This window comes from Phascolarctos cinereus, unplaced genomic scaffold, assembly GCF_003287225.1.
Source record: "Phascolarctos cinereus isolate Bilbo 61053 unplaced genomic scaffold, phaCin_HiC Scaffold_5;HRSCAF=322, whole genome shotgun sequence".
In the NCBI taxonomy this organism is placed as follows: Eukaryota; Metazoa; Chordata; class Mammalia; order Diprotodontia; family Phascolarctidae; genus Phascolarctos; species Phascolarctos cinereus.
Genome location: NW_027555958.1, coordinates 253,848,702 through 253,875,388, shown reverse-complemented (window position 1 = coordinate 253,875,388; position 26,687 = coordinate 253,848,702). Strand labels below are relative to the sequence as shown.

Here is a 26,687-nt window from a genome sequence, read left to right as displayed (position 1 = left end):
GAGAGAACAGAACAATTTATACAATGACAGCAATGTGGTAAAGGCAAATAAGTTAGAAAGAACTAGGAACTCTTATCAGCATAATGACCAATTATGATTCCAGAGGAATAACTTCCTATCTCCTAATGGAAAGGCCTTCAAAGTACCCAATGCAGAATGGCCCAATTTCTTTTTTTTGGACATGGTCAATGTGAAATTTTTTTATTGACTATACATGTCTGTAACAGGTTTTGCTTTTCTTCAGTTCTCATTGGGGACCCACTCCATGTGGGTAGTTTTTGCTGATTGAAAAAGAAAAAAAAGAAAATATAATTGAAAAAAAAAGAAAACTATCCTGTTGCATGTTGGTGGTAGGAGGAAGCAGGAGAAGGGAACCATAGAAGATATTGGTGCTGTCACGGGTAGGAAAGAGAGGATAAGTAAATGCCAACTTGTCCAGGCTGATCTTACACACTTCTCAAATCCCCTCAGGATCAACCTGTGATCCTGTCCCCCTTCCCATTTCCTCTGGTTTATTTGCCTACCTGCTTAACAAGCTGTATGGCCTTTGGTCAGATCCCCTATAGAGCCCTGTTTCCTCACTTTAAGAATGTGTTGGAACTATGCCCAAAGGGCTATCAAACCGTACATACCCTTTGATCCAGCAATACCACTACTTAGTCTCTATCCCAAAGAGATCCCCAAAAAGGGGAAAGGACCTACTTACATAAAAATATTTATAGCAGCTCTTTTTGGGGTGGATAGAATTGGAAATTGAGGGGAGGCCCATCAATTGGGGAATGGCTGAACAAGTTTTGGTATATGATTGTGATAGAATAATATTGTGCTATAAGAAACGACAAATAGGATGATTTCAGAAAAACTTGGAAAGACTTACATGAACTGAAGCAAAGTGAAATAAGCAGAACCAGGAGAACACAGTTAACAGCAATATTATTTGATGAAGAACTGTGAATTGCTTAGCTATTCTCAGCAATACAATGATCCAAGATAATTCCAAAGGTCTCATGATGAAACATGCTATCCGCCTCCAGAGAAAAAAGTGATATTGTCTGAATACAGACTGCTATTTTGTGACAAAGTGGCAGAAAAGGAGTTAGATCTATGTATAATTTATTGACCATCTATAAATATTCATTTAGTTACTAATACTCTGAATGTGAGGTCTCTATCCAGGGAACAAGTTGATAGACTGAGGGAATTGAACTATATGATTTTTCCCCCCATCTGGACCTGTGATTTCATCAATGATTTCATCAATCCTTAATCTGTATATCAGCAACTTAAAATCATAAGAGCATTTTCTGGGGCTCTGAAATGTTAAATGACTTGCCCATGATCAGACATCAGGCCTTCCAGACTCCAAGGAAAAGCTTTATTCACTATGCCATGCTGTCTCTGAGTAATGACATTACTTCTATTCTATTCTAATGCACAAATAAATTATACTGAAGTGGATGATTAGACTCACAGGTTCTTTAAGAAGCAAGAAGTTAGTTGAGTTCACTTTATTGCGCACCCACAAGAAGCAAGGAACATCATTTCTTAGGACATTTGGTTATCTTGCCTTGCAGTGTTCGTGATGAACATAGTAAAGAAAGCCCACCATGGAGATAATATGTAGCTTATACACAAAAATCTGTTTCAGAGGAGTAGAAAAAACAAGAATTCTATAAAGAATTATCCAAACCAAATCAACATATACCTTAATATTTGGTGACTTGGTCTACACAAACTCCCCTCCAGTTGTAGATGAGACAATGACAATAGGAATAAATGGGATAAGGTAGAAGCAAAAACAGAGCAGCCCTTTTGACATAACTGACTCCATTTTAGAATTAGCCTACATTTCAGTGTAAACTGAGTATATCCACTCCTTTGTGCTGTTTTTTTCCCTCTCCTTTCCAATTATTATTGCACCTTTTGTTTCCTTCTTGTCACTGTGACCAAAAAGTTACAGGGTGTTACAAAATCATATCTGAGAACAGTGTATTCTGTTTTTAGCTCTCCTTGTAGAGAACATTATTACCTTCTGCTTGGTAAGTGTTTTCCACTGTGACTGTCCTTGCTTTTTACTCTTCATTCTGTACTATACAAACTAGTCCACATGTGACTTGTACAGAATGAACTTAGCCAAGGTTGTTTTTTTTTCCCTTATGAGCTAATTGACCTCTCCCTTCCATGATGTATAATAATTTAAATAAAATTTTCTTACTGATGTGGACCCCAATTAGTGGATCTTTTTAACATGGCAAACTTTTAGTGGGTCTTTTTAACATGACAAACAGCTGCAATGTCACAAACGAGGAGTTAAATGCAGGGAGCGGCATAAAAGATGCCATTTAGGTAATGTATGATCTGAATAGAAGATGGGCTAGTCGTATAGCAAAAGCAATTGATATAAGATGAGTAGCCCAACTGATGCATTGATATAATAAAATAATAAACTGTCCTATTGATTCTCTACATATTCCATTCCGTCTTCTGCCTTCGCCCATCCTGGGAATACTCTCTGTCCTCACCACTACCTCTTAGAATGCCTATTTTCTTTCAAACAACAGTTCAGGAAGGTGGAGCCAGGGGCAGAACTGCCTGACCTCTCCCAAATTCCTCTCCAAACAACATTAAAATAATGCCTCAAAATGAATTTTGGAGTGGCAGAACCAACAAAAGGACAGGGTGAAACAATTTTCTAGCCCAAGATAACATGAAGAAAGTCACAGGAAAGGTCTGTCTCACTAGGGTGAGAGTGTAGTGCAGTCCCCTGCAGGCTTTTTATCCTGAGTTTTACAATCAGTTCTTTTATTTAGTACCAGATAAAGTGAGCATGAAGAAAAGGATTGTACATAAAATGGCTAATATTTATTATGTAGCTTGCTTTTTTCTTAAAGAATACATAATACAATACATTCAAAATGTAATTTTTAAGACTACCCTACTTGTCTGTGATTTTTTATGGCTTTCCTTCTGTTTTCTTCTCAATGGAAAGGTGGAATGAAGTAGAGAGTCCTATCCACTTCTGCTTCCCACCTTCCCCACCCTCATTGGAAAAAACAAAAACAAAATTCTTGCAGTGAATGTTTTCAGTCAAGCCAATTACCACAGTGATCAGCTTCAAAAATGTATGTCTCATTCTGTGATTTGAGTTCATCATATCTGTCAGGATGTAGTGGCATGCTCCATTATAAGTCGTCTGGAATTGTGGTTGGTCATTGCACTGATCAGAGTTCTGAAGTCTGTCAAAGTTGTTTATCTTTACTATGTTATTGTTACTGTATAAATTGTTCTGATTCTACTCACTTCACTCTGCATCAGTTGATACAAGTCTTAAAACTGTCCCTTTTGTAATTTCTTATGGCACAATAACATTTGACTACATTCATATATCATAATTTGTTTAGCCATTCTCCAACTGATATGTACCCTCTTAGTTTCTAGTTCTTTGCTGCCACAAAAAAATTGCTGCTATAAGTATTTTTGTACCTATGGGTCCTTTCCCTCTTTCTTTGATCTCTTTGGGGCATAAGACAAATAGTTATCCAGTCTTCTTTGCATGTAGTTATTAAAAATTGTCTCATAATGTAGATAGCATCTGGAGGTAAGGGTTATTGTGAGGCTTAGGTCAGTCAGTCAATAAAAATTTATTAAGGACCTACTATGTTCCAGACTTGGAATTCAAAGAAAGACAAAAAGCAGCTCCCTTGAGGAGCTCACAATCTAATAAGGGAGACTACATTTATGTACAAATAAGCTATATACAGTATAAATAGGAAATAATCAACAGAAGGAAAGTATTAGGATTAAGAGGAATTAGGAAAAGTTTCCTGCAGAAGTTAGGATTTTATGTGAGACTTGAAGGAAGCCAGACGAAAAGGGAAAATATTCCATGCATAAGGGCCAACCGGTGAAAATACCCAATTAAGGGACATTGTTTCTTGTCTGAGGAACAGCAAAGAGGTAGTGGTGTAGAAGTGAGACAAAGACTGGAAAAGTTATGGGGGAGGGGGAAGGAATAGATTATGAAGGGCTTTGAATGCCAAACAAAGGATTATATATTTGATCCTGGAGATGAAAGGAAACCATTGTGGGTTGATTGAGTAGGGGCCTGATATGGTCAGACTTGTGCTTTAGGAAGATCATTTTGGCAAACCGACCAACAAGCAGGCTATTTGCAATAGTCCAGGTATGAGTATACGAGGGCCTTCACATGGTAGTGGCAATATCAGAGGAAGAGAAGGGGATGTATATGAGAGATGTTACAAAAGTGAAATCGACAGACCTTGGCAACAGATTGGACAGGGTGGAGCAGAGGAAAGGGTTGGGAAGACATCATGAGAGTAAAGAGTCTGTTTAGACTCAAGCCATTTGGACTATGCCACCTAGGTTTTGAGCCTGGGGAACTGGGAAGGTAATGGTGCCCTCAATTGTGATAAGGAAGTTTAGGGAGGGGAGGTCATGTTTCTGGGAAAAGAAAAGAACTTTTGCAGACTTTATGGTGTTATAGATCAGGTATTATCACATTTAGGTATCCTGTCTCTCTTACTGGATTGTAAACTCCTAGAGGTCACAGACCTTGTTTTAATAATATTTCCACATTTCCTAGCAGTTTTCCAAAGAGTAGGGGCAAACACTGTCAAGGGATACGCGGGTCAACATTACTAGATATTTTCAAGTATAATTTCCTACATAAATAAATTCACTTTTTTTCAATGCGAAGTTCAAACCAGAGTCAACAAAAGTGAGATTAACACTGTGAATTTTAGCTGACAATGAATACAGTACAGATTATTTAATGTGTTCAGTTGTTTTTCAGTTGGGTCTGACCCTTCCTTCCTGATCCCCTTTGGAGGGGTTTTCTTGGCAAAGACACTGGAGTGGTTTGCTATTTCCTTCTTCAGTTCATTTCAAAGATGAGGAAACTGAGGCAAACAGGGTGCAGTGACTTGCCCAAGGTGAAAAAACTAGTAATTGTCTGAGGTCAAAAAACTGCAGGGTTGAGGTAACCATTTCGCAAGACTGCAGGTGTCTCTTATTCAAACACAACGAATGGTTATTACAACAGTGGACAACACTATCTAATCTATATAGTTTGTTACATTTTATCTGTCCTTTACTTTCTACTATTGGACAGCTGGGTGGCATAGTGGATAGAGTACTGGGCCTGAAGTCAGGAAGACTTATCTTCCTGAGTTCAAATCTGCCTTCAGACACTTAACAAGCTGCATGATTCTGGGCAAGTCACTTAATCCTGTTTGCCTCAGTTTCCTCATCTGTAAAATGAGCTGGAGAAGGAAATGGCAAACCACTCCAAGAAAACCCCAAATAGGGTCTCAAAGGGTTGGACATTACCGAAATGACTGAACAAAAGGCTACTAAGATGTTGTGAAATGATTGTGGTTCTTACTTGCTCCATACTGTCAGCTGCTGTAAGCTCAAGACTCAGATGAATTGAGTGGTCTCATTGTTTGCTGCATTTAGTGTAAAGTGTGTGAACCTATATGATCTTTGTGTATGTATTAAAAGTTCTGTTGTATTTCCCAATATTATTCATTTTGGTATGACATAATTTGCCTATGTAGTTTTATGAAGTATATGTGACTGTTTCAATGATTTATTTAAAAAGGGTACAGTATATTAATAGGGGGCTTACATGGACAGATAGGCCTTGGGGAAGATCATTTTGGCAGATGAGTGGGGGATGGACTGGAGTGGGGAAAGAATAGTGGCAGGGGTGAACAATCAGCAGGCTATAGCAACTGTTCAGGTGTGAGGAGCTGGGAAACTAAACATTGTTGGGAAACCACTGCCCCATGGCATCATGCAGACAGAAGGTACTAAAAAACTGCTGACTGAATGAGTGGTCTAGGTCAGCCCTCACAGTTCATGGGTAAATAAAGGGAGGCAATGGCTTGCCCAATTTTTTTCTTCCAATTTTAAAAAAAATTTTAATTCATTAATTTTTAGTTTTCAGCATTCACTTCCATAAGATTTTGAGTTTCAAATTTTCTCCCCCTCTTCTCCCCTCTCCAAGATGGCATGCAATCTGATATAGACTATACATATACATTCATATTAAACATATTTTCACATTAGTCATGATGTAAAGAATAATTAGAACCAATGTGAGGAACCACGAGAAAGAAGAAACAAAACAAAAAGAGAGCAAACAGTATCCTTCGATCTGCACTCAGACTCCATAGTTCTTTCTCTGGATGTGGACAGCATTTTCCATTCATTAGTCTTTTGACGTTGTCTCAGATCCTTGCATTGCTGATTGTGTACGAAGTCCTCTTGGTTCTGCTCACTTCACTCAGCATCAGTTCACATAAGTCTTTCCAGGTTTTTCTGAAATCATCCTGCTCACCATTTCTTACAGCACAATAGCATTCCATTACATTCATATACCACAACTTGTTCAGCCATTCCCCAATGGATGGGCATTCCCTCAATTTCCAATTCTTGGCCACCATAAAAACAGTTGCTATAAATATTTTTACACATGTGAGTCCTTTTCCCATTTTTATGATCTCTTTGGGATACAGACCTAGAAATGGTATTGCTGGGTCAAAGTGTATGCACAGTTTGATAGCCCTTTGGGTATAGTTCCAAATTGCTCTCCAGAATGGTTGGATCAGTTCACAACTCCACCAACAATGCATTTGTGTTCCAATTTTCCCATATCTTCTCCAACATTTATCATTTTCTTGTTTTGCCAAGTTAGCCAGTCTGATGGAAGTGATGTGGTACCTCAGAGTTGTTTTGATTTGCATTTCTCTAATCAATAGTGATTTAGAGCATTTTTTTTCCAAATGACTATAAATAGCTTTAATTTCTTCACCTGAAAACTGCCTGTCCATATCCTTTGACCATTTATGAGTTAGGGAATGACTTGTATTCTTATAAATTTGACTCAGTTCTCTATATATTTTAGAAATGAGGCCTTTATCCTGGACACTGGCTGTAAAAACCTGTTTCCCAGCTTTCTGCTTCCCTTCTAATCTTTGCTTTGTGCAAAACCTTTTCAATTTAATGTAATCAAAATCATCTGTTCTGCTTTTCATAATGTTCTCTATCTCGTTTGGTCCTAAAGTCGTCCCTCCTCCACAAATCTGACATCCTTGATCTCCTAGTTTCTTGCCCAATGTTAGCAGTGAGTACAAGGACGAGAACCCCGCCATCACGTGCCTCAGCTTCCAGCCTCGAGGTAGGGCGAAACTTTGAGAGGAAAGGGGGGGCGGGACTTCCAGGCCGGCATTGAAACTGCTTCCGCCAGGAGCCGGAAAACGTGGTCTGGGCCGCACTCTGGGCCAGTGGGGCAGGTGAGGCTCTGGCTGGCCCGTGGCGGCGCGGGAGCGCGCTCCCGGCCGGAGGTGGGGAGGGGCAAGGGGAGGGCAGAAGGGGAGGGGGGAGGGGGCGTGCGCGCCCTCCGGGAGCAGGACACCCGCGGTGGGAGGGGCCCTTTCCCGGAGCCGTCCTTCACCAGCGGCTGGGTGCGGGTCGGCCCCGCCCCCGCCACCCGCTCTCTCAGACCCCTCCCCTGCTCATCTGGCCCGGGCCTCCTTTTCAGTAAGACGGAGCAGGCGCTCCGTCTGTTGCTGTCTAGGGCTCTGCCCACCTCTAAACCGAGCTCCGAGTTTGCAAATTCATTATTGCTCCTGATAGGTGAGGGCTTTGCGCTGCTTGAGACCTGCCCCGAGCCCGCTGCAACCAGACCTCACCCAGGGCTTGGGGAACCTGCTGATCCCCAGGGATCAGCCTTGGTGACCCTGTGGGATGTGGGGGGGAAGCGAGACAGGGTCCCCGCCCTTTGTGAGCAACAGGACGGGCACACCTGAAACCGTGAGATAGCCCCCACGAAGCAGGTGTGTGGGAGCAGTCAGGGGCCCTCTGGTGGCGAGGACTGCGCTGTGCTGATCAGAAAGCTGGGACTTGGGCATCTGGTCCCGCGGACCCTGTGGGGTGGACGTTGGGGGAAAAAAAGGCAAGAGACAGAGTCCCTGCCTTCTGGTCTTAGAGTCTATGGGTGATAAGACGGGCTCACGTGGAGCAGTTAAATAACCCCCACGAAGCAGGAGTCAGGAGCCCACTTCTTGTTGTGGAAAGGTCCCTGGTTTGCGTATCAGAAAGCCTGCGGTCGCTTTCCCTCTCTAGGCCTTGATTTCCTCATCTGTAAAATGAGGGCATTGGACTGGATGGTATCAGAGGTCCCCTCCACCTCTTGACACTTGGCAACTCTGAGCAGTTGCCCTAGGAGAGCAGCCTGTCACATAATTTAACATGCATTTAAAAAAAAAAGTTTTGCCTTTTGTTTTAACATCACGATCATTTTCTCCTGGTGCTTCCTTCTTTAGAAAGCAAATTTAGGCTTAGGTAGGTGATGTAAAAACAAATGGTATCAATAAAAATTTATAACCAAAAAATAATAATACTTAAATCCAATCTGTGCAGTGTATGTAGCATTCTTCACCTCCACAGCCCCCTCCCTACTCCACTCACTCACACACTGAAAAGAGGGCACAGTGCCCGGCACATAGTAGGTATTTAATAAATGTTTATTGATTGATATATTTTATCATCAGCTCTCTAGGGCTGGGATTGTTCATTATAATTCAGAGTTTGATTGCCTTTTACTATTTTATTTTGTAGTTATACATACTGTTCTTTTGGTTTTTCTTTATTCTGTATCAATTATGAACTGCCCATGTTTCTTGGAATTCCTCTTATTTGTCTCTTACAGTTTCCACATATACCACAATTTGTTCCATTGTTTCTCAATCTATGAACACCTGATTTGTTCCCAGTTTTTTGCTATTACAAAGAAAGTTGCTGTGAAAATTTTGTCATATATGGGACTTTTGTGCCACTCACCACCTTGGGGTAACCCTAGTACTAAGTTAAAGGATATGAACAGTTTTTTCACTTTTCTTACATAATTCCAAACTTTTTATACCACTTCATTGCCTAACCTGCAGTGTATGAATGGGCCTCTGATATTGACTATTTCTACTTTTTATCACCTTTGCCAGTTTGCTGATAATGAGATGAAACCTTAGTTACTTTAATCTGCATTTCTCTAATTACTTGGAACATTTTTTTTCTATATGGTTGTTGCTCCTTTACATTTCTCTCTTTTTTTTTTTGTTTTTTGCTTTTTTAGGTAATTGGGGTTAAGTGACTTGCCCAGAGTCGCACAGCTAGTAAGTGTCAAGTGTTTGGTTTGAGGCCGGATTTGAACTCAGGTGCTGCTGACTTCAGTGCCGGTGCTCTATCCACTGTGCCACCTAGCTGCCCCCTTTACATTTTTTCTTCCAAAAACTGTTTCTGTTCTTTAACTATTGATCTATTGGGGAATGGCTCTTGGTCTTGACTCTTTTTGTCAATTTCTGAATGGCTCTTTGTCTTAATTTTATAATATAGTGGCACTTAATATACTTCCTAAGTTTTCCTTTCTGACCTCTTTCAGCTCTCACTCGCAGATTCCTTCCTTTCCCTAAGTGAAGAGGAATGGAAGCTGAGATCCTGGTGAGTTTCTTGCTGAATTCTCATCCCTTGTCCGTGAATGTAATTTCATCTCTGTTATCTTTCTTCATCCTAGAGTATCTCTGCCTAATCAACCTTACCTCAAAGGAGTTGAGCCCCAAGTCTTCTCCCTTTGGATACCTGGCCCATTCTGACAGATGATGGGCTTCATATGAAGTACTCACTGGTTGCTTGGTCATCTGTGGGTCTGTCTTTGAGATAGCGTAGTCCACACATGATTATACAGTTTCTGCAAAAGCTATTGCACATGTATTCTTTGATCCTCAGCCTGGGAAAGTGTGGGCACAAGTGAGCCTACCTCACTACATTTTGGGCCCAGCTAAAGAAGCACTAAGGCAGACCAGGAATGTAGAACTTGATAGTAATTTCCCTTATCCAAGACATTGGACTTAATCTTGTTGAATATTAAACCAAATTTCATATTATATTATAGACCTGTCATCCTTTGTTTCTCATTTGTGCACCTAATATCTCACATATTCATTCAGAGCATTTTCCACTATCATTCAGACATCCTGCACATATCTCTTTTATTTTTTCCCTTCTTTTCTACTACTGCCTCAATGCTGTTTAGTTTTCAGAGCCCTTTACAACCTGGGTCCAATCTGCTCTTCGAAATGATACATTCAAAATTATTTATTTTAAATTAAAAATTATACATTATTTGGGGGCAGCTAGGTGGCGCAGTGGATAGAGCACCAGCCCTGGATTCAGGAGGACCTGAGTTCAAATATGGCCTCAGACACATAACACTTACTAGCTGTGTGACCCTGGGCAAGTCACTTAACCCCATTGCCTAGCAAAAACAAAAACAAAACAAAAATTATACATTATTATTATTGTTATTATACATTACTTCCTTTCCTGCCTCTAAAATTCAGCTAAATTGGATTTCTTTCTGATCCTCTTACATGATACTCTGTCTCTTATCTTCGTATCTTTGTACTGGATGGAATGCGTCCTCACCTCTGTCCCTTAGAATCCTTTGTTTCCCTGAAAATTCTTTCACGTGACACTTTCTTATTCTTTTCTTTTCTTTTTTTTTTTTACGGCAATTGGGGTTAAGTGACTTGCCCAGGGTCACACAGCTAGTAAGTATCAAATGTTTGGTCTGAGGTCAGATTTGAACTCAGGTCCTCCTGACTTCATGGCCGGTGCTTTATCCACGGTGCCACCTAGCTGTCCCCCAAGTGACACTTTCTACATGGATCCTTTCCTGATTCCCTCAGCTACTAGTGCCCTGTCCCCTAAAATTTACCTTGTATGTTTACTTTACATAAGTATATAAGTACATGTTTCCCACCAACTGAACGTAAGCTGTTTGAAGGCAAGGACTGTTTCATTTTTGTCTTTGCCTAGCAGAGTGCTAAGCACATAGTACAGAGTAGCTGCTTAATAAATAATTGATATGACATAGACTCAAGGCCCCTGATTACCTTTATCTGGATACTTTCCAACTTATCTGTGTCCTTTTTAAACTCTGGTGTCTAGAACTGAACACAGTACTTCAGATAAGATCTGACTAGGGCAAAATGCAGTGGGATTTGATAATCAGCTATCATTCCTTAAAGTTATACCTCAATGCAGCCCAAGATTACATTGGCTTTTTGACTGCCATAACATACTGATTACTCATTTTAAAACAGAATAGCTTCTAATGGGAAGTAGATTTTTTTAACTCAAGTATAAGACTTTACCTTTATTCCAAATGAATTTCATCCCATCAGATTGGATCCAGTGTTCTACCCTGCCAAGTTATTTTTGGATCTTGACTCTATTGTGCACTGTGTTAGCTGGCCCTCCAGGCTTTAGATCAACAGTAAATTTGATGAACATGCCATCCAGGCCTTCATCCATACCTGTAATAAAAAGATTAAATAACGCAGGACCAAACTCAGTATCCCTGATGTGCTTCACTTGGGTATGGGATATTTTACTGAAAAAATATTTTGTTAAAATATAAAGTATATATCACACTTCCCACATCTACTAGTTTTAGTAATCCTGTCCAGAAAAGTAAATAAAGTTAGTCTGATATGACCTGTTCTTTTTTTATTTTATTTTATTTTTTAGTTTTAGTGTTCAACATTCACTTCCATAAGATTTTGAGTTCTAAATTTTCTCCTCCTCCCTCCCTCCCTTACTCCCTCCAAGACAGCATACAATCTGATATAGGCTATACATATACATTCATATTAAACATATTTTCACATTAGCAATGTTGTAAAGAAAAATTAGAACCAATGGGAGAAACCATGAGAAAGAAGAAACAAACAAACAAAAAAGAGCAAATAACTTGCTTCCATCTGCATTCAAACTCCATAGTTCTCTTTCTGGCTGTGGGTGACATTTTCCATCATGAGTCTTTTGGAGTTGTCTTAGATCTTTGCATTGCTGAGAAGAGGTAAGTATCAAAGTTAGTCTTTGCACAAAAAGTCTTTGCTGTTACTGTGTACAGTGTTCTCCTGTTTTTGCTCACTTCACTTAGCATCTATTCACATAAGTCTTTCCAGGTTTTTCTGAAGTCTGCCTGCTCCTGTCATTTCTTATGGTACAATAGTATTCCATTACATTCATATATCACATGGCATGACCTATTCTTGATGAAGACATCCTAACTGTAATCTCTGCTTCCCTTTCTAGATGTTAACCAACACTCTCTTTAATAATCCATTGTAGAATTTTCCCTGTAGTTGAAAGCAAGTTCATTGGACTCTAGTTTGCAGACCCTGTTGTCTTTCCTTTTTTTTTTTTGAAAGTCAGCGCATTTTCCCTTCTCCAGTTTTGTGGTACCGCTCCTATTTTGCATGATTTAAGGGGAAAAAAATACTAAAAGTGGCTCAAGAGTAAAATCTGCCAGTTATTTCAGTACCTGAGGGGGAAGGGGAAAAGAACAAGCATATATTAAGCACCTGTCATGTGCCAGGCACCATGCTAAGCACTTTATATATATCATTGATCCTCACAACCACCCTGGGAGATAGGTGCTGTTATTATACCCATTTTATGGTCGAGGAAACTGAGGCAGAGATTCAGTGACTTGCCCAGGCTCACACAGCTAGTAAGTGTCTGAGGCCAGGTTTGAACTCAAGATGAGTCTTCCTGACTCCAGGCCCTGCTGCTCTATCTACTGTACCATCTATTGACCTCTGTTTGGAAATCAGGCCAACAAATGGCTGCCTCAGTACTCTGAGCAAGAACTTACCAACTCACCAACTCTTTCTCTTTTTCTTACCTTCCTTGGATGCTTGTTGGGTGATCTCTGATCTTAAAGCTTCTGTGGCTCAATTGCAGAGTATCAGCCCACATTGCAGCCCACAACACCCATTGCAGCCTGATCCAGATTGAAATGTAATTGGGAGATGTTTAATAAAATAAATAAAAATGCAGTAGAACATAGATAATGTTAATATGGGGTTTTCTGAGTCAATATATATCCTGCAGGGATCCTTATATATGGTTTAATGGTCCCCATTTCTATTTGAGTTTGACTGTATTGCTGTTTGGTGGACAAGCAGCCCTTTCTTCCTTAAAGAATGCTGCTCCTTCCTCTGCAAGAAGAGCCTCAAATAGATATTTAAGCTAGGAGGATACAGCTGTCCTCTTTCTTCCTTTTCTCCTCTGTGTAATGCTTTTCTGCTCTCCAGCATCCCCATGAGGGGAAGGTGCTCCTCTATTTACCTACCCCCTTTTCCATTGAAGCCTTGTTCCTGCTTCCTGTAGGAACACTTTATTCTCCCTAATAGCCGGGAGGGTGGACAGGTCTTCTTGGAGTCCCTTCACCTTCTCCTCCAAGAGGGAAAATTAGCCTATACTTAGAACCCAATAACAGTTGTGGGGCTATGGCAGAAAAACAACAGTCCCATACTGGATGCAAATCATTAAAGAATTTCCCTACTCTTCTTTCTGGTTGAGATAGCCTAGTTTTCTTAAACTACTTGTGGGGATTTACACTTCAACACTAATCATTTGGCTAAAATCTTTGCAGTCAATCATGTCCTCTTATGACAATCCTGCTCGGCTTCCTTTCCTTAGCCTCAAAGACAACTCCACAGACACATCTTCGCCGTGACCCCAGCCTCCTGGGTATTTGACTTATTTGTCCCAACCACCAATTTATTCTATTAATTTACCTTCCAGTTGTTCATTTGTTGTACCTTTTAGTTCACCTTGTCTAGTATGTCCAACTTCCATTTCTTTGCTGTTCCTTAATTCTTGGGCTCAAAGATCACTGTAGCTATGAAATTAAAAGACGTTTGCTCCTTGGAAGGAAAGTATGACAAATCTGGACAGCATACTAAAAAGCAGAGATATCACCTTGCCAACAGAGGTCCATATAGTCAAAGCTATGGTTTTTCCAGTAGCAATGTATGACTGTGAGAACCCTACAGAAGCGATGCTTTTGAATTGTGGTGCTGGAGAAGACTTTTGTAGGAGTGAACTGTTTGTTTTTTTCTTTTTGGTGAGGCAATTGGGAATTAAGTGACTTGCCCAGGGATCACACAGCTAGTTAAGTGTCAAGTGCCTGAGGTCGGATTTGAACTCAGGTCCTCCTGACTCCAAGGCCAGATCTCTATTCACTGTGCCACCTAGCTGCCCCCTGGAGAAGACTTTTGTGAGTCGTTTGGATAGCAAGGAGATCAAATTAATCAATACTTAAGGAAATTAATTGAGGCTATTTACTGGAAGGTCAAATATTGAAGCTGAAGCTTAAATACTTTGGCTACATAATGACTCATTGGAAAAGACCCTGATGTTGGGAAAGATTGAAGGCAAAAGGAAAAGGGGACAGCAGGGGATGAGATAGATGTCATGGAAACAATGAACATGAACTTGGACAGACTTCAAGAGGTAGTGGAGGATAGAAGGGCCAAGTGTGCTATGGTCCATGACTCATGAAGAGTCAGACAAGACTAAATGATTGAACAACAACAATTCTCCTTGATCCTCTGTAACCCTTTTATTTTCTCTTTAATTGTCCTTGCTCAGGTTCTTCTTTCAAACCCTGAAGAAGTCAAATTCAGCTTCTAACCTACTTCAGAAGCCTAGTCCCCTCCAAATTGCCCCAATGATTTCCTTCTTATTTTAGCCCAGTGGAATAGGATATGAGACCTGGAGGCAGGAAAACCAGAGTTCAAGTCCTGCCTTAACTATCTCTGTGACCATAGGCAAGTCACTTAACCACTCTGTTGTCCAAGTTTACTCATCTGCAAAATTATGGTAATAATTGCACTGACCTCCCAAGGTTGTTGTGAAGACAAAATGAGATAATATTTCTAAAGCATTTTGCAAACCTTAAAGTGCTATATAAATTCTAACTAAATTTGTTCATGTCCTCTCTACTCACACATCCTTCTTCCGTAGAAGCTGAAAATAGACCTGTTCACATAAAGTTTATCATGGTATCTGGGAAAGAGTCTTGTATTCAAAAACAGAAAATCTGGCTTTAAATCCCAGCCGTGACCGTTTAAAATCTCTGAACCTCGTTTCTTATCTTTAAATGGGGATAATAGTATTAACAGAAATATTGAAGAAAGTACTTTGTAAATTTTTAAATTCCATAGAAGTCTAAACTAATGGGGGGAAGAGAATCAGGAGGGAGAGGAAAATTGCTGCTTGATAAATTTAAAAAGTAAAATAAAATAGAAGTTTAAAAAAGTATAAACTGTTACAAAGGTCTCTAGCTGATTAAGAAAAATCTCTTGAGGATATGAATAATACCTTGTCCCAACAACTTTTTTTTGAAACCCACCTACCCCTCCCCTTTAGACTCAGGGAATTTATCCTTGATTGATTTTGATGGCAGACAGGTCTCAAACCATGAACTCATTCTGGTAATAAATGGATTATAAGATTTTTATCTTTGTATATAGTATTATGGTATAATATTAGATCGTTTATATGATCTAAGTCTTAGAGGATTGTCTAGGACAATGAGAGGTTAAGTGACTTGTCCTAGTTTGTGTGAGAGGCAAGACTTGACTCCAGGTCTTCCTTACTCCAAGATCAGAACACTACCTATTTTGCCACACTGTCCCAAGGTACTTTGTAAGACTGTAAGTTACAGAGGAGTTTCTGATCTGTATCCATATGAGAAGGTTATACACCAGGATTTTGTTCACTTTAAACTGCCAACTTAAAACTGTTCTTAACATTCTTTCTGCAACAAACAGAGAAATTCAGATGAAGCAAATAAAAGTTTCTACTTTATACTTTTCAGGTTGGCAAAAATAACAAAAAATGAAAACATTTGTTAGCAGGAATTTGGGAGGACAGATACACTAATACCCAGTTGGTTGAGTTGCAAATTGGAAGTAAGCTCCAAAAGTCACCAAATTGTGTATATCCTTTGACCCAATGATACCACTTTTATACCCACACCCCAAAAGATCATACAAAAATATTTATAACATTCTCTGTGTTATAGCAAAGAACTGAAAGCTAAGGGGCTACTCATTAATTGGGGAATGGCTGAATAAATTATGGCGAATAAATGTAATGGAGTATTAGTGCATTTTAAGATGTGATCAAAAGGACGGTTTCAGAGAAATCTAGAAAGGCTTATATTAGTAGAGTAAAGTGAGCAGTATCAGGAGAACAGTTTATACATGAATGACCTAATAAAGACAGATATTTAACTTAGAAACACTTAAGAACTCTGATCAGTGCTATGACCACTGACCAGAGGAAGACCTCTGATGAAGCATGTTATCTACCTCTTGACAGAGGTGATGAACTCAATGTGCAGAGACACATATTTTTAGACATGGCCACTGTGTGGATTCATTTTGCTTACCAATGCTTATGTTACAGGAGTTTTCTTTCAGTTTTTAATTGGAGGTAAGATGAGGATTAGAAATAATAATGCCAAAAAAGAGATTTATTGCAACTTTTTTATAAATGCACATAAGAGAACAAAAGGAACTTTAGAAGGAAGCACAAAGGAGGAGGACAATTTTGAAAGTAACATTATGGAGTTTTGTTTTCTTTTAAAGCCAACAGTACGCAATGGAAATTCATGATTTCATATACATCCTTTCTTGTGAGTCATATGTGAAAATACCCTTTTTTATTAAGTTCAAAACAAAAATGTATAAAAGGAAAAAAAAGAGTTAAACCGCAACAGTCTTCTATTCTGATGATGAAACACGCTACCTACCTTCTGATAGGGAGATGATGGACTCAAGTTGCAAAATGAAACATACATTTTCAGCCGCACCCAGTGTGGGAATTTGTTTTTCTTGACCCTACACATTTGTTACTCAGTCTTATGGGGGTAGAGAGAATAGAAAGCTAGGCATAGAGTTGGGGAAAAAAGGGGGGGGGGGAAGAGGGTAATTGAAACATGGTTTTCAAATGCCCAGAAGAGAATAAAAGGAAGGCCAGGAGGAATCACAGATAGGGAAGTTTTGAAAATAAAATGTTGAATATATACATCTACATATGCATATACATATATATATATATATATATATATATACATATATAAGCAAGCTATGCATAATAGAAATTCACAGTTTAATTTAGAAAACAACATTCTAGCTGCATCAATACTCATAATAGTTCACATAGCCTCTTTAGAAGGGGCTATTTTGAAATAGATATTATTCTACCATCTTAAATGAAATATCTGAAAGACATTTTATTCTAAAACTTAACTTTGTGCCTACAAATAACAAAAGAAATAGAAGACAGCCAAGCTCAGACTTTTTATTAAAAAAAGTTTTCGTGATGCTATTTTTAAACATCGTTGTCACTTTTCAGTACTTCCCATACAATATAAAACTCTCCCTTGTAGCAGAAGGACCCACAAAAACAGTTAAGTTGTTACATCAATACACAGCACACATAGCAATGTATGTAGCATCCTGCAACTCTTAGTTCACTGCATCACTAACAAGAAGAGGTAAGCGTATTTCATCAGCCCTTTGGAATCAAGGTTTGTCATTGCATTAATACGGATTCTGGTGTGTTTAAATGTGGTTTTCCTTTGCTTTATTATGGTCATTGTGCCTATTATCTGGGTTATACTTTCTTTACTCTGCGTCTCATCAAACTTACTGAGTTTCTCTGAACTCCTATTTGTTGTTACTTTTGGTAGAGTAATATTCTGTTACATTCTTATACCACCATTTCTTCAGCTATTCCTCGGTTGGTGGGTCTGTGCTCTATTTCTTGGTGGTTGTTGTTTTTTTGCTGCAAAAAAATACTGCTCTGAATATTTTAGCATAAATGTATATGCATATATATACATGCAGTATATTTATTGTGTATACAATATTGTGTATTGTGTATACATATACATGTGTATATAAATCTATATGCTATGCATATATAATATATACAGACACACATACGTATATATTTATGTACCTATCTTTCTTTCTATCTTTGAACTCGTTAAAATCAGTGCCAGTAATGGAATCTTCAGATCAAAGGATATAACAGTTCAGATATTTTTCTTGCAAGATTCCAAATTGCTATCCAGAACAGTTAGACGAGTTCTCTTCTAGCAATACATTATTATATCTGTATTCCCAGAGAATTTCAATCCCCTATGATGAATGTGACATCTTTTTTTGACATTATTTCTAGAAGATGTAGTAGGTCTTCATATAACTGATCAACTTCGGCCTCTTTAGCATCAGTGGTTAGAGCATTGACTTGTATTATTGTGGTGTTAGATGGTTTTACTTGGATTCTGACAGATATCATTCTGTCATTTTTTGACAGACTGCTTATCTCACTCTTATTGACTGTGAAGGTTATTCCATTTTTTCCCTAAGGTATTCTCGCCCACAGTAGTACATATAGTGATTACCTGAATTAAATTCACCCATTCCCATCTATTTAAGTTCACTGATACCCAAAATGTCGATGTTTAATCTTTCTATCTCCTGTTTGACCACATCCAGCTTACCTTGGTTCATAGATCTTACATTCCAGGTTCCTATGCAATATTGATATTTACAGCATCAGACTTTCCTTTCGTCACCAGACATATCCACAGCTGAGCTTCCTTTTTGCTTTGGCCCAGCCATTTCATTAGAACTGGAGTTACTTGTAGTTGTCCTTCACTCTTCCTCAGTAGCATATTGGATGCCTTCCAACCTGACAGGCTTATCTTTCAGTACCATCCCTTTTATCATTTTAACACTGTTCATAGGGCTTTCTCGGCAAAGATACTGGAGTGGTTTGCCATTTCCTTCTCCAGTGGATCACCTTTTGTCAGAACTTTCCACTAAGACCTGTAAGTCTTGGGTAGTGCTGCACAGTATAGCTCATACTTTCATTGAGCTACTCAAGCCCTTTACAAGCCAGAGATAAGCAAGGAGAGGTAGGAACATCTTCTTAAATGAGCAATGCAAAGAAATAAAAGAAAACAATAGAATGGAAAATGAGATCTCTTGAAGAGAAAATTAGAGATATCAAAGGAACTTTTCATGAAGAAATGAGCATGATAAAAGACAAAAATGGTAGGGACTTAAATAAATAGAGACTAAAAAGAGGTGGCAAGAATACACAAAAGAACTATACAAGAAAGATCTTAACATCACTGATGACAGCAATGATATAGTTACTGATCTAGAGCCAGACATCCTGGAGAATGAAGTCAAGTGGGCCTCAGGAAGCATTGATAACAGTAAGGCAAGTGGAGGTAACAGAATGCCAGCTGAGTTATTTAAAATCCTAAAAGAGGATGCTGTTAAAGTGTTGCACTCAGCATGCCAGCAAATTTGAAAAACTCAGCAGTGGCCTCTAGATTATTAAAGATTAGTTTATGTCCCAATCCTAAAGAAGGGCAATGCCAAGAAATGTTCAAATTACCAAACAAGTGCACTCATTTCACACTCCAGCAAGGTTATGCTTAAGATTCTGCAAGCTTGGCTTCAGTAATATGTGACCTGAGAATTACCAGAAGAGCACACTAGTTTTTGAAGAGACAGAGAACCTAGAGACCAAATTGCCAACATTTACTGGATTATAAAGAAAGCAAGGGAGTTCCAGAAAAACATCTAAAACATTCATTGAGTGGAAAAAAGAGGAGGGGGATGCATTGCTTGAACCTTACTCTCATTGGATTTGGCTCAAAGAGGGAATAATAAAAATCTATCTTACCCTCCAAGTAGAAGAGGGAAAGGAGAAGAAAATAGTGGGGCTAATAGAAGGGAGGACAGATTGAGAGAGGAGGTGGTCAGAAGCAAAACACTGGTGAGGGACAGGGTGAAAGAAGAAAGAGAGAGAGAAAGAGAGAGAGAGAGAGAATAATTGAGCACATTAATAACAAAACCAACAGAAAATCATTATCTCAATAGATGCAGAAAAAGTTTTTGACAAAATACAACATCCTTTCCTACTAAAAACACTAGAGAGCATAGGAATAAGTAGAACTTTCCTTAAAATGATTAATATGTATCTAAAAACATCAGTAAGCATTATCTGTAATGGGGATAAGCCTTCCCAGTAAGGTCAGGGGTAAAGCAAGGATGCCCATTGTCACCACTATTATTTAATATTGTACTAGAAATGTTAGCTATAGCAATAAGAGAAGAAAAAGAAATGGAAGAAATTAGAATAGGCAATGAGGAAACACAACTATCACTTTTTGCAGATGACATGATGATATACTTAGAGAATCCTAGAGGATCAACTAAAAGACTATTTGAAATAATTAACACCTTTAGTGAAGTTGTAGGATATAAAATAAACTCCCATAAATCATCAGCATTTCTATGTATTACCAACAAAGTCAAGCAGCAAGAGATAGAAAAATTCCTTTTAAAATAACTGTAAACAAGGGGCAGCTAGGTGGTACAGTGGATAAAGCACCAGCGCAGGAGGACCTGAGTTTAAATCTGGCCTCAGACACATAACACTCACTAACTGTGTGACTCTGGGCAAGTCACTTAACCCCAATTCCCCCCCCCCAAAAAAAGAATAAAGGTCAACAATATCAAGGGAATTAATGAAAACAAATGTGAAGGAAGGTGACCTACTCATACCAGATCTCAAACTGTTTTTATAAAGCAGTAATCATCAAAACTATCTGTTACTAAATAATAGAGTAGTGGATCAGTGGAATAAATTAGGTATACAAGACACAGTAGTAAATGACCATGGTAATCTAGTGTTTGATAAAAGATTCCAACTTTTGGGATAGGAACTCACACTTGACAAAAACTGCTGGGAAAACTGGAAAGTAGTATGGCAGAAACTAGATATAGACCAACACTTCACACTGTATGCCAAAATAAGGTCAAGATAAATATATGATTTAAACATAAAGGGTGATACCATAAGCAAATTAGAAGAGCAAGGAATAGTTTACCTGTCAGATCGTTGGAGAAGGGAAGAATTTATGACCATACAAGAGATAAGAGAGGATTCATTACTAGATATAAAATGGACAATTTTGGTTTTATTAAAAAGATTTTGCACAAACAAAACCAATGCAACAAAAATTAGAAAGAAAGCATAAAGCTGGGAAACAATTATTACAGTAAGTGTCTTTGATAAAGCCTTCATTTCTCAAATATACAGAGAATTGATTCAAATGTATAAGAATACAAATCATTCCCCAGTTGATAATTGGTCAAAGGATGTGAACAGGCAGTTTTCAGATGAAGAAATTAAAGCTATCTATAGTCATATAAAAAAATGCTCTCTTAATTAGAGAAATGCAATAAAACCACTCTGAGGTACTACCTCACACCTATCAGATTGACTAATATGACAGAAAAGGAAAATAATAAATGTTGGAGAGGATATGGGGAAATGGGGACACTAACGTACTGTTGGTGGAGTTGAGAACTGATCCAACTATTCTGGAAAGTAGTTTGTAACTATGGTCAAAGAGCAACCAAACTGTGAACCTTTTGATGCAGGAATACCACTACTAGGTCTGTATTCCAAAAAGATTTTTTAAAGAAGGAAAAGCCTATTTGTACTAAAATGTTTATAGCAGCTCTTTTTGTAGTGGCAAAGAATTAGAAATTGAGGAGATACCCATTAATAGGAGAATAACTGAACAGGTTATGGTATATGATTGTAATGGAATACTATTGTGTTCTAAGAAATGATGAGCCCCTTTTTGTGGTGGCCAAGAATTGGAAATTGAGGGCATGCCCGTCAATTAAGGAATGGCTGAACAAGTTGTGGTGTATGAATGTAATGGAATACTATTGTGCTATAAGAAATGATGAGCAGGGGCAGCTAGGTGGCACAGTGGATAGAGTACTGTCCCTGAAGTCAGGAGGACCTGAGTTCAAATCTGACCTCAGCCCAAACACTTGACACTTACTAGCTGTGTGACCTTGCGCAAGTCACTTAACCCCAATTGCCTCACTTAAAAAAAAAAAAGAAATGATGAGCAGGCAGACTTCAGAAAAATCTGAAAAGATTTGTATGGATTGATGCTGAGTGAAGTGAGTAGAACCAGGAGGATGTTATACACAGTAACAGCCGTGTTGTATAATGACTAACATTGATAGACTTAGCCCTTCTAAGCAATGCAAGGATCTAAGACATCTCCAAAAGTCTCATGATAGAAAATGCTATCCACATCCAAAGAACGAAGTATGGAGTTTGAATGCAGATCGGAGCATACTATTTGCCATTTTTTTCCTCTTCTGTTTTGTTTCCTCTTTATTGTGGCTCCTCCTATTGGTTCTAATTCTTCCTTACAACATGAATAATGTGAAAATATTTTTAGTAAGAATGTGTATGTAAAGCCTATATCAGATTGTGCACCATCTTGGGGAAGGAGGGGGAGAAAAATTATAAACTCAAAAGCCTATGGAAGTGATTGATAAAATAAATTAGTAAAAAAAATTTTTAAATTAAATAAAAAAGAAATGATGAGCAGGCTGATTTCAGAAAAGGCTAGAAAGACTTCTGTGAACTGATACAAAGTGAAGTGAGCAGAACCAGGAGACCATTGTACACGATAACAGCAATGCTGTGTGATGATCAACTGTGATTGACTTAGCTAGACTTAGCAATACAATGATCCAAGACAATTCCAAAGGACTCATGATGAAAAATACTGTCCATCTCCAGAGAAAGGACTCATGGAGTCTGAATGTAGATGGAAGCATACTATATTTCACTTTCTGTATTTTTTTCATGTTTTTCCCCTCTTTGAGTCTGCATCATCTTTCACAACATGACTAATATGATAACATGTTTTGCCAAACTGCTTATTGTCTCAGGGAAGGGAGAAGTGAGAGAGAAAACTTGAAACTCAAATTTAAAAAAAAAACCTGAATATTAAAAATTGTCTTTACATGTAATTGAGGGAAAAAATATTATTTAGAACTGCAAAAATAAAAAATTTTATGTGCAGAGTACCTCATGGGAAGTGCCAGGCTGGATGAATCAAAAGCTGGAATTAAGGTTGTCAGGAGAAATATCAACAGTCTTAGAGATGCAGATGATACCACTCTGATAGAAGAAAGTGAAGAGAAATTAAGAAACCTTTTGATGAGGATGAAAGAGGAGAGTATAAAAGCAGGCTTGAGGTTTAACATAAAAAAAAACACAACTAAGATCTTGGCAACTTGTCCCATTACTTCCTGGCAAATAGAGGGAGAAGAAATGGAAACAGTGCCAGATTTTATATTTTTGGGTTCAAAGATCACTGTAGATGATGACTGCAGCCGTGAAATTAAAAGACATTTACTCTTTTGAAGGAAAGGTATGGCAAATCTGGACCAAAAAGCGGTGACATCACCTTGTCAGCAAAGTTCTATATAGTCAATGCTATAGTTCTTCCAGTAGCAATGTATGGCTATGAGAGTTGGAATATAAGGAAAACTGAACCCCACAGACTTGCAGCTTTGGAATTGTGGTGCTGGAGAAGACTTTTGAGAGTCCCTTGAATAGCAAGGAGATCAAATCAGTTAACACTTAAAGAAATTAATTCAGGCTATTCACTGGAAGGTCAGACGTTGAAGTTGAAGCTTAAATACTTTAGCCACGTAATGACTCATTGGAAAATGACACATAAAGGGTTCATTGGAAAAGACCCTGATGTTGGGAAAGATTGAAGGAAAAAGGAAAGGGGAACAGCAGAGGAGATGAATGGATAGCATCATGGAAACAATGAATGTGAACTTGGACAGACTTCAGGGGATAGTGGGGGCGGGGCAGTGGATAGAGCACCAGCCCTGGAGTCAGGAGGACCTGAGTTCAAATCCAGTCTCAGATACATAATATTTCCTAGCTGTGTGACTCTGGGTAAGTCTGTTAACCCCAATTGCCTCACCAAAAAGAGAGAGAGAGAGAGAGAGAGAGACAGAGAGAGAGACAGAGAGAGAGAGAGACAGAGACAGAGAGAGAGAGAGAGAGATAGTGGGGAATACAATGGCTTGGTGTGCTGAAGTCCATGGGGCCACAAAGAGTCAGACAACAAATTCCCACAACTTCTCCAGCATGACACGATCTTTCATGGTCTTTGCTAATTTGGTGGGTATGAGTTTTAATCTACATATGTCTTATTATTTACAATTTGGAGCATTTTGTGTATTTCCAATTGATTTTCCAACTTTTGTGTATAATTCTTTCTCAGTTCCTTAATTTCCCATGCTGCTGCTCAAATTAGAATAAAAAAATGCTTGTTTCTTTTCTCTATGTAAAAATTCTCTAGCAACCATAGAGAACATGTATTTATATAGTAGTGGTAACTTGCTAGTAATGTTCAGAACTACATAATTTGTAATGGTTCCTCTTTACACAATCATTTATTTTTTGCTTTTGCACCTTCTTTTCCATATAAAATCATGTGTTTTGGTTTACAGAGGTTCAAGTAGGGATGAAACATAGTGGAAAAAAAAGTATGAGTGGAAAAAACTTCAGATGTGTTGAGGTGAGAGACATATAGAAAAAGTGGGAGGGACCCTCTTTCTCTAGGTGTTGCAATGAATTTAAAATGTTATATCTTTTTTGCTCTTAGAATCATTTTTTCAGTTTTCTATGATGTCTCAGAGTGTTGGAGATGGCAAATCGAGTGACTTAAGTGTAATCAAGGTGGAATCAGAGATGAGAAGCATGAGAGAAAAATTCCTTGCAAAAGTAACAAAGTTAGTGGAAAGCAAAAGTTACAACAGCAAGGTCTTTTCTAAAGAAAAGTACTTCCAGACACTAAGGGAAGTAAAAGAAGCCAAAGAAAAGGGGAAGAAATCATCCCGGGACTACCGTCGTGTGGCAAAGTATGATGTGATCACGGTACGTGGTACTGAGAAACTGATTGAGGCAGCTCATGGAGAGCGAGATCGAATACGGTATTATGTGCACAAGGAAGAATTATTTGACATTCTCCATGAAACACATCTCAGTATTGGACATGGTGGACGGACTCGCATGCTAAAAGAATTGCAAGGAAAATACGGAAACGTTACAAAAGAAGTCATTGTATTATATCTGACTCTGTGCAAACAGTGCCATCAGAAGAATCCAGTGCCCAAGAGAAGTCTTGTAGCAAAGCCTATGACTTTTAAGGTAATTTACTCCAGATGCCAAGTTGATCTCATTGACATGCAGGCTAATGCTGATGGGGAATTCAGATTTATCTTAAGTTATCTGGACTACTTAACAAAATTTTTGATTTTACGGCCATTAAAATCCAAAAGGGTTCATGAAGTGGCATGTGTCTTATTAGACATTTTCTCAATTATTGGGGCACCCAATGTATTAGAGTCTGACAGTGGCAGAGAATTTGCAAATCATGTTGTCAGTGAGCTCAATCAGATGTGGCCAGACCTGAAAATTATCCATGAAAAACCTCAAAACAGCCAAAGCCAAGGTATGATAGAACAAGTGAACCAGGAGGTACAACAATTGATGAGTACCTGGATGCAGAGTAACAATTCACCTCACTGGGCTGAAGGTCTGCGATTTGTGCAAATGATGAAAAACCAGGCCATTCATGTAGGCTTACAACAAAGTCCCTATGAAGCAATGTTTGGTTGTAAACCTAAATTTGGTCTGTACAACTCAAATTTGCCCCATGATACTGTTTCCATTCTACACACAGAAGAAGAACTAGAGATTGCTGAAGAGCAGCTAGAAAACAACCTTGTGGTCAAGCAAGAAGAAGGCACTGAAATTGGAGCAGAGAAATCTGATCTAGAAGACATTGATACCAATCCTACTGAAATGCCTAAGCCATGCACATCACAGAGTGCTATGAGTCTGATCTGCCACTGAATAGTTGGTTGTATTTTAACCATTCATGGAGGTTTCTCCATATGCTGTCAACAAAATTCCTATCCAGGGCAGTTTGAGGCAAAGGAGGCAAAGGTTTTTGACCCCGAATCTAGATGTCCCTTGCAATTAAAAACAGCTATGAGGTTGCCTTATATCAGGTGGGGAGGAAAAAAGATATTTGACCTTAAAGTGCATTGGCTGGGATGTTAATGTGTAGTTGAACCTTTGTTCCAGTTTTCTCTGTTCACTCTCCCCCAAAACCTCCGCCCTACTAATTATTTTAGAAATAAAAAAGGTGTTCATTGAAAAGGGATGGAGAAAGGAATGGTAGGTAAAGGATATGGGATATGAGATGAAAGAAGAAATAAAAGAGAATGGAAGTGGGAAATGTCCCCAGGGCTAAGTCCCAAATATGAGACTGGGAAAATCAAGGGGAAACTGGCTGACCACCTGAGATAGACACTGTGGAGCAGAGGTTCTTCCTCCTTTGAAGTCTGTGATCTTGTTTTTTAAAATTATTTTTATGTATTTCAATGTAATTGGTTTCCTTTACAATCTCCTGTATTTTATTTTATGTATTTAAAAACATTATTCTGAGAAGCTGTCCTTAGGCTTCAACAAACTACCAATAACCATTCATAACCAACTAGCCTCTTAGCCTGGCTGTCTCTGCAGAACAGCCCTCAACTGAGTGGGATTGTGATTCTTGCTTTGAAACCTAACTCATACCTAATTCCTGACTGGATCGGCTATCACAAGCTAACTTTTGTCTATTAGGGAACAAAAGGAGAGCTAAAAGTAACTCTGGCCCAACTGAAGAAATTCAAACCTAGCTGTTCCATTCATGGCTAGCTGTCCATGCAAAAAACCACAAGTGTTGTTGACCTGTTGTCTTATTGGAGTGGAGGGTTTTGTGGGGGGTGAAGAATAATTAGGGGAGG

The 26,687-nt window shown here is 38.7% G+C and overlaps 1 protein-coding gene across 1 annotated transcript; it reads left to right on the top strand.

Moving 5' to 3' along the window:
• Window positions 1–7,274: 7,274 nt before the first annotated feature.
• KRABD2 (KRAB domain containing 2) lies at window positions 7,275–26,274 on the top strand. The gene is made up of 2 exons (XM_020966511.2): window positions 7,275–7,319; window positions 24,494–26,274. The coding sequence occupies exon 2, from the start codon at window positions 24,514–24,516 to the stop codon at window positions 25,744–25,746; it is 1,233 nt and encodes a 410-aa protein (XP_020822170.1). The 5' UTR covers window positions 7,275–7,319; window positions 24,494–24,513; the 3' UTR covers window positions 25,747–26,274.
• Window positions 26,275–26,687: the final 413 nt, after the last annotated feature.

Coding starts and splice junctions, on each gene's coding strand:
- KRABD2 (XM_020966511.2), top strand. CDS start 24,514: ATGATGTCTCAGAGTGTTGGAGATGGCAAATCGAGTGACTTAAGTGTA.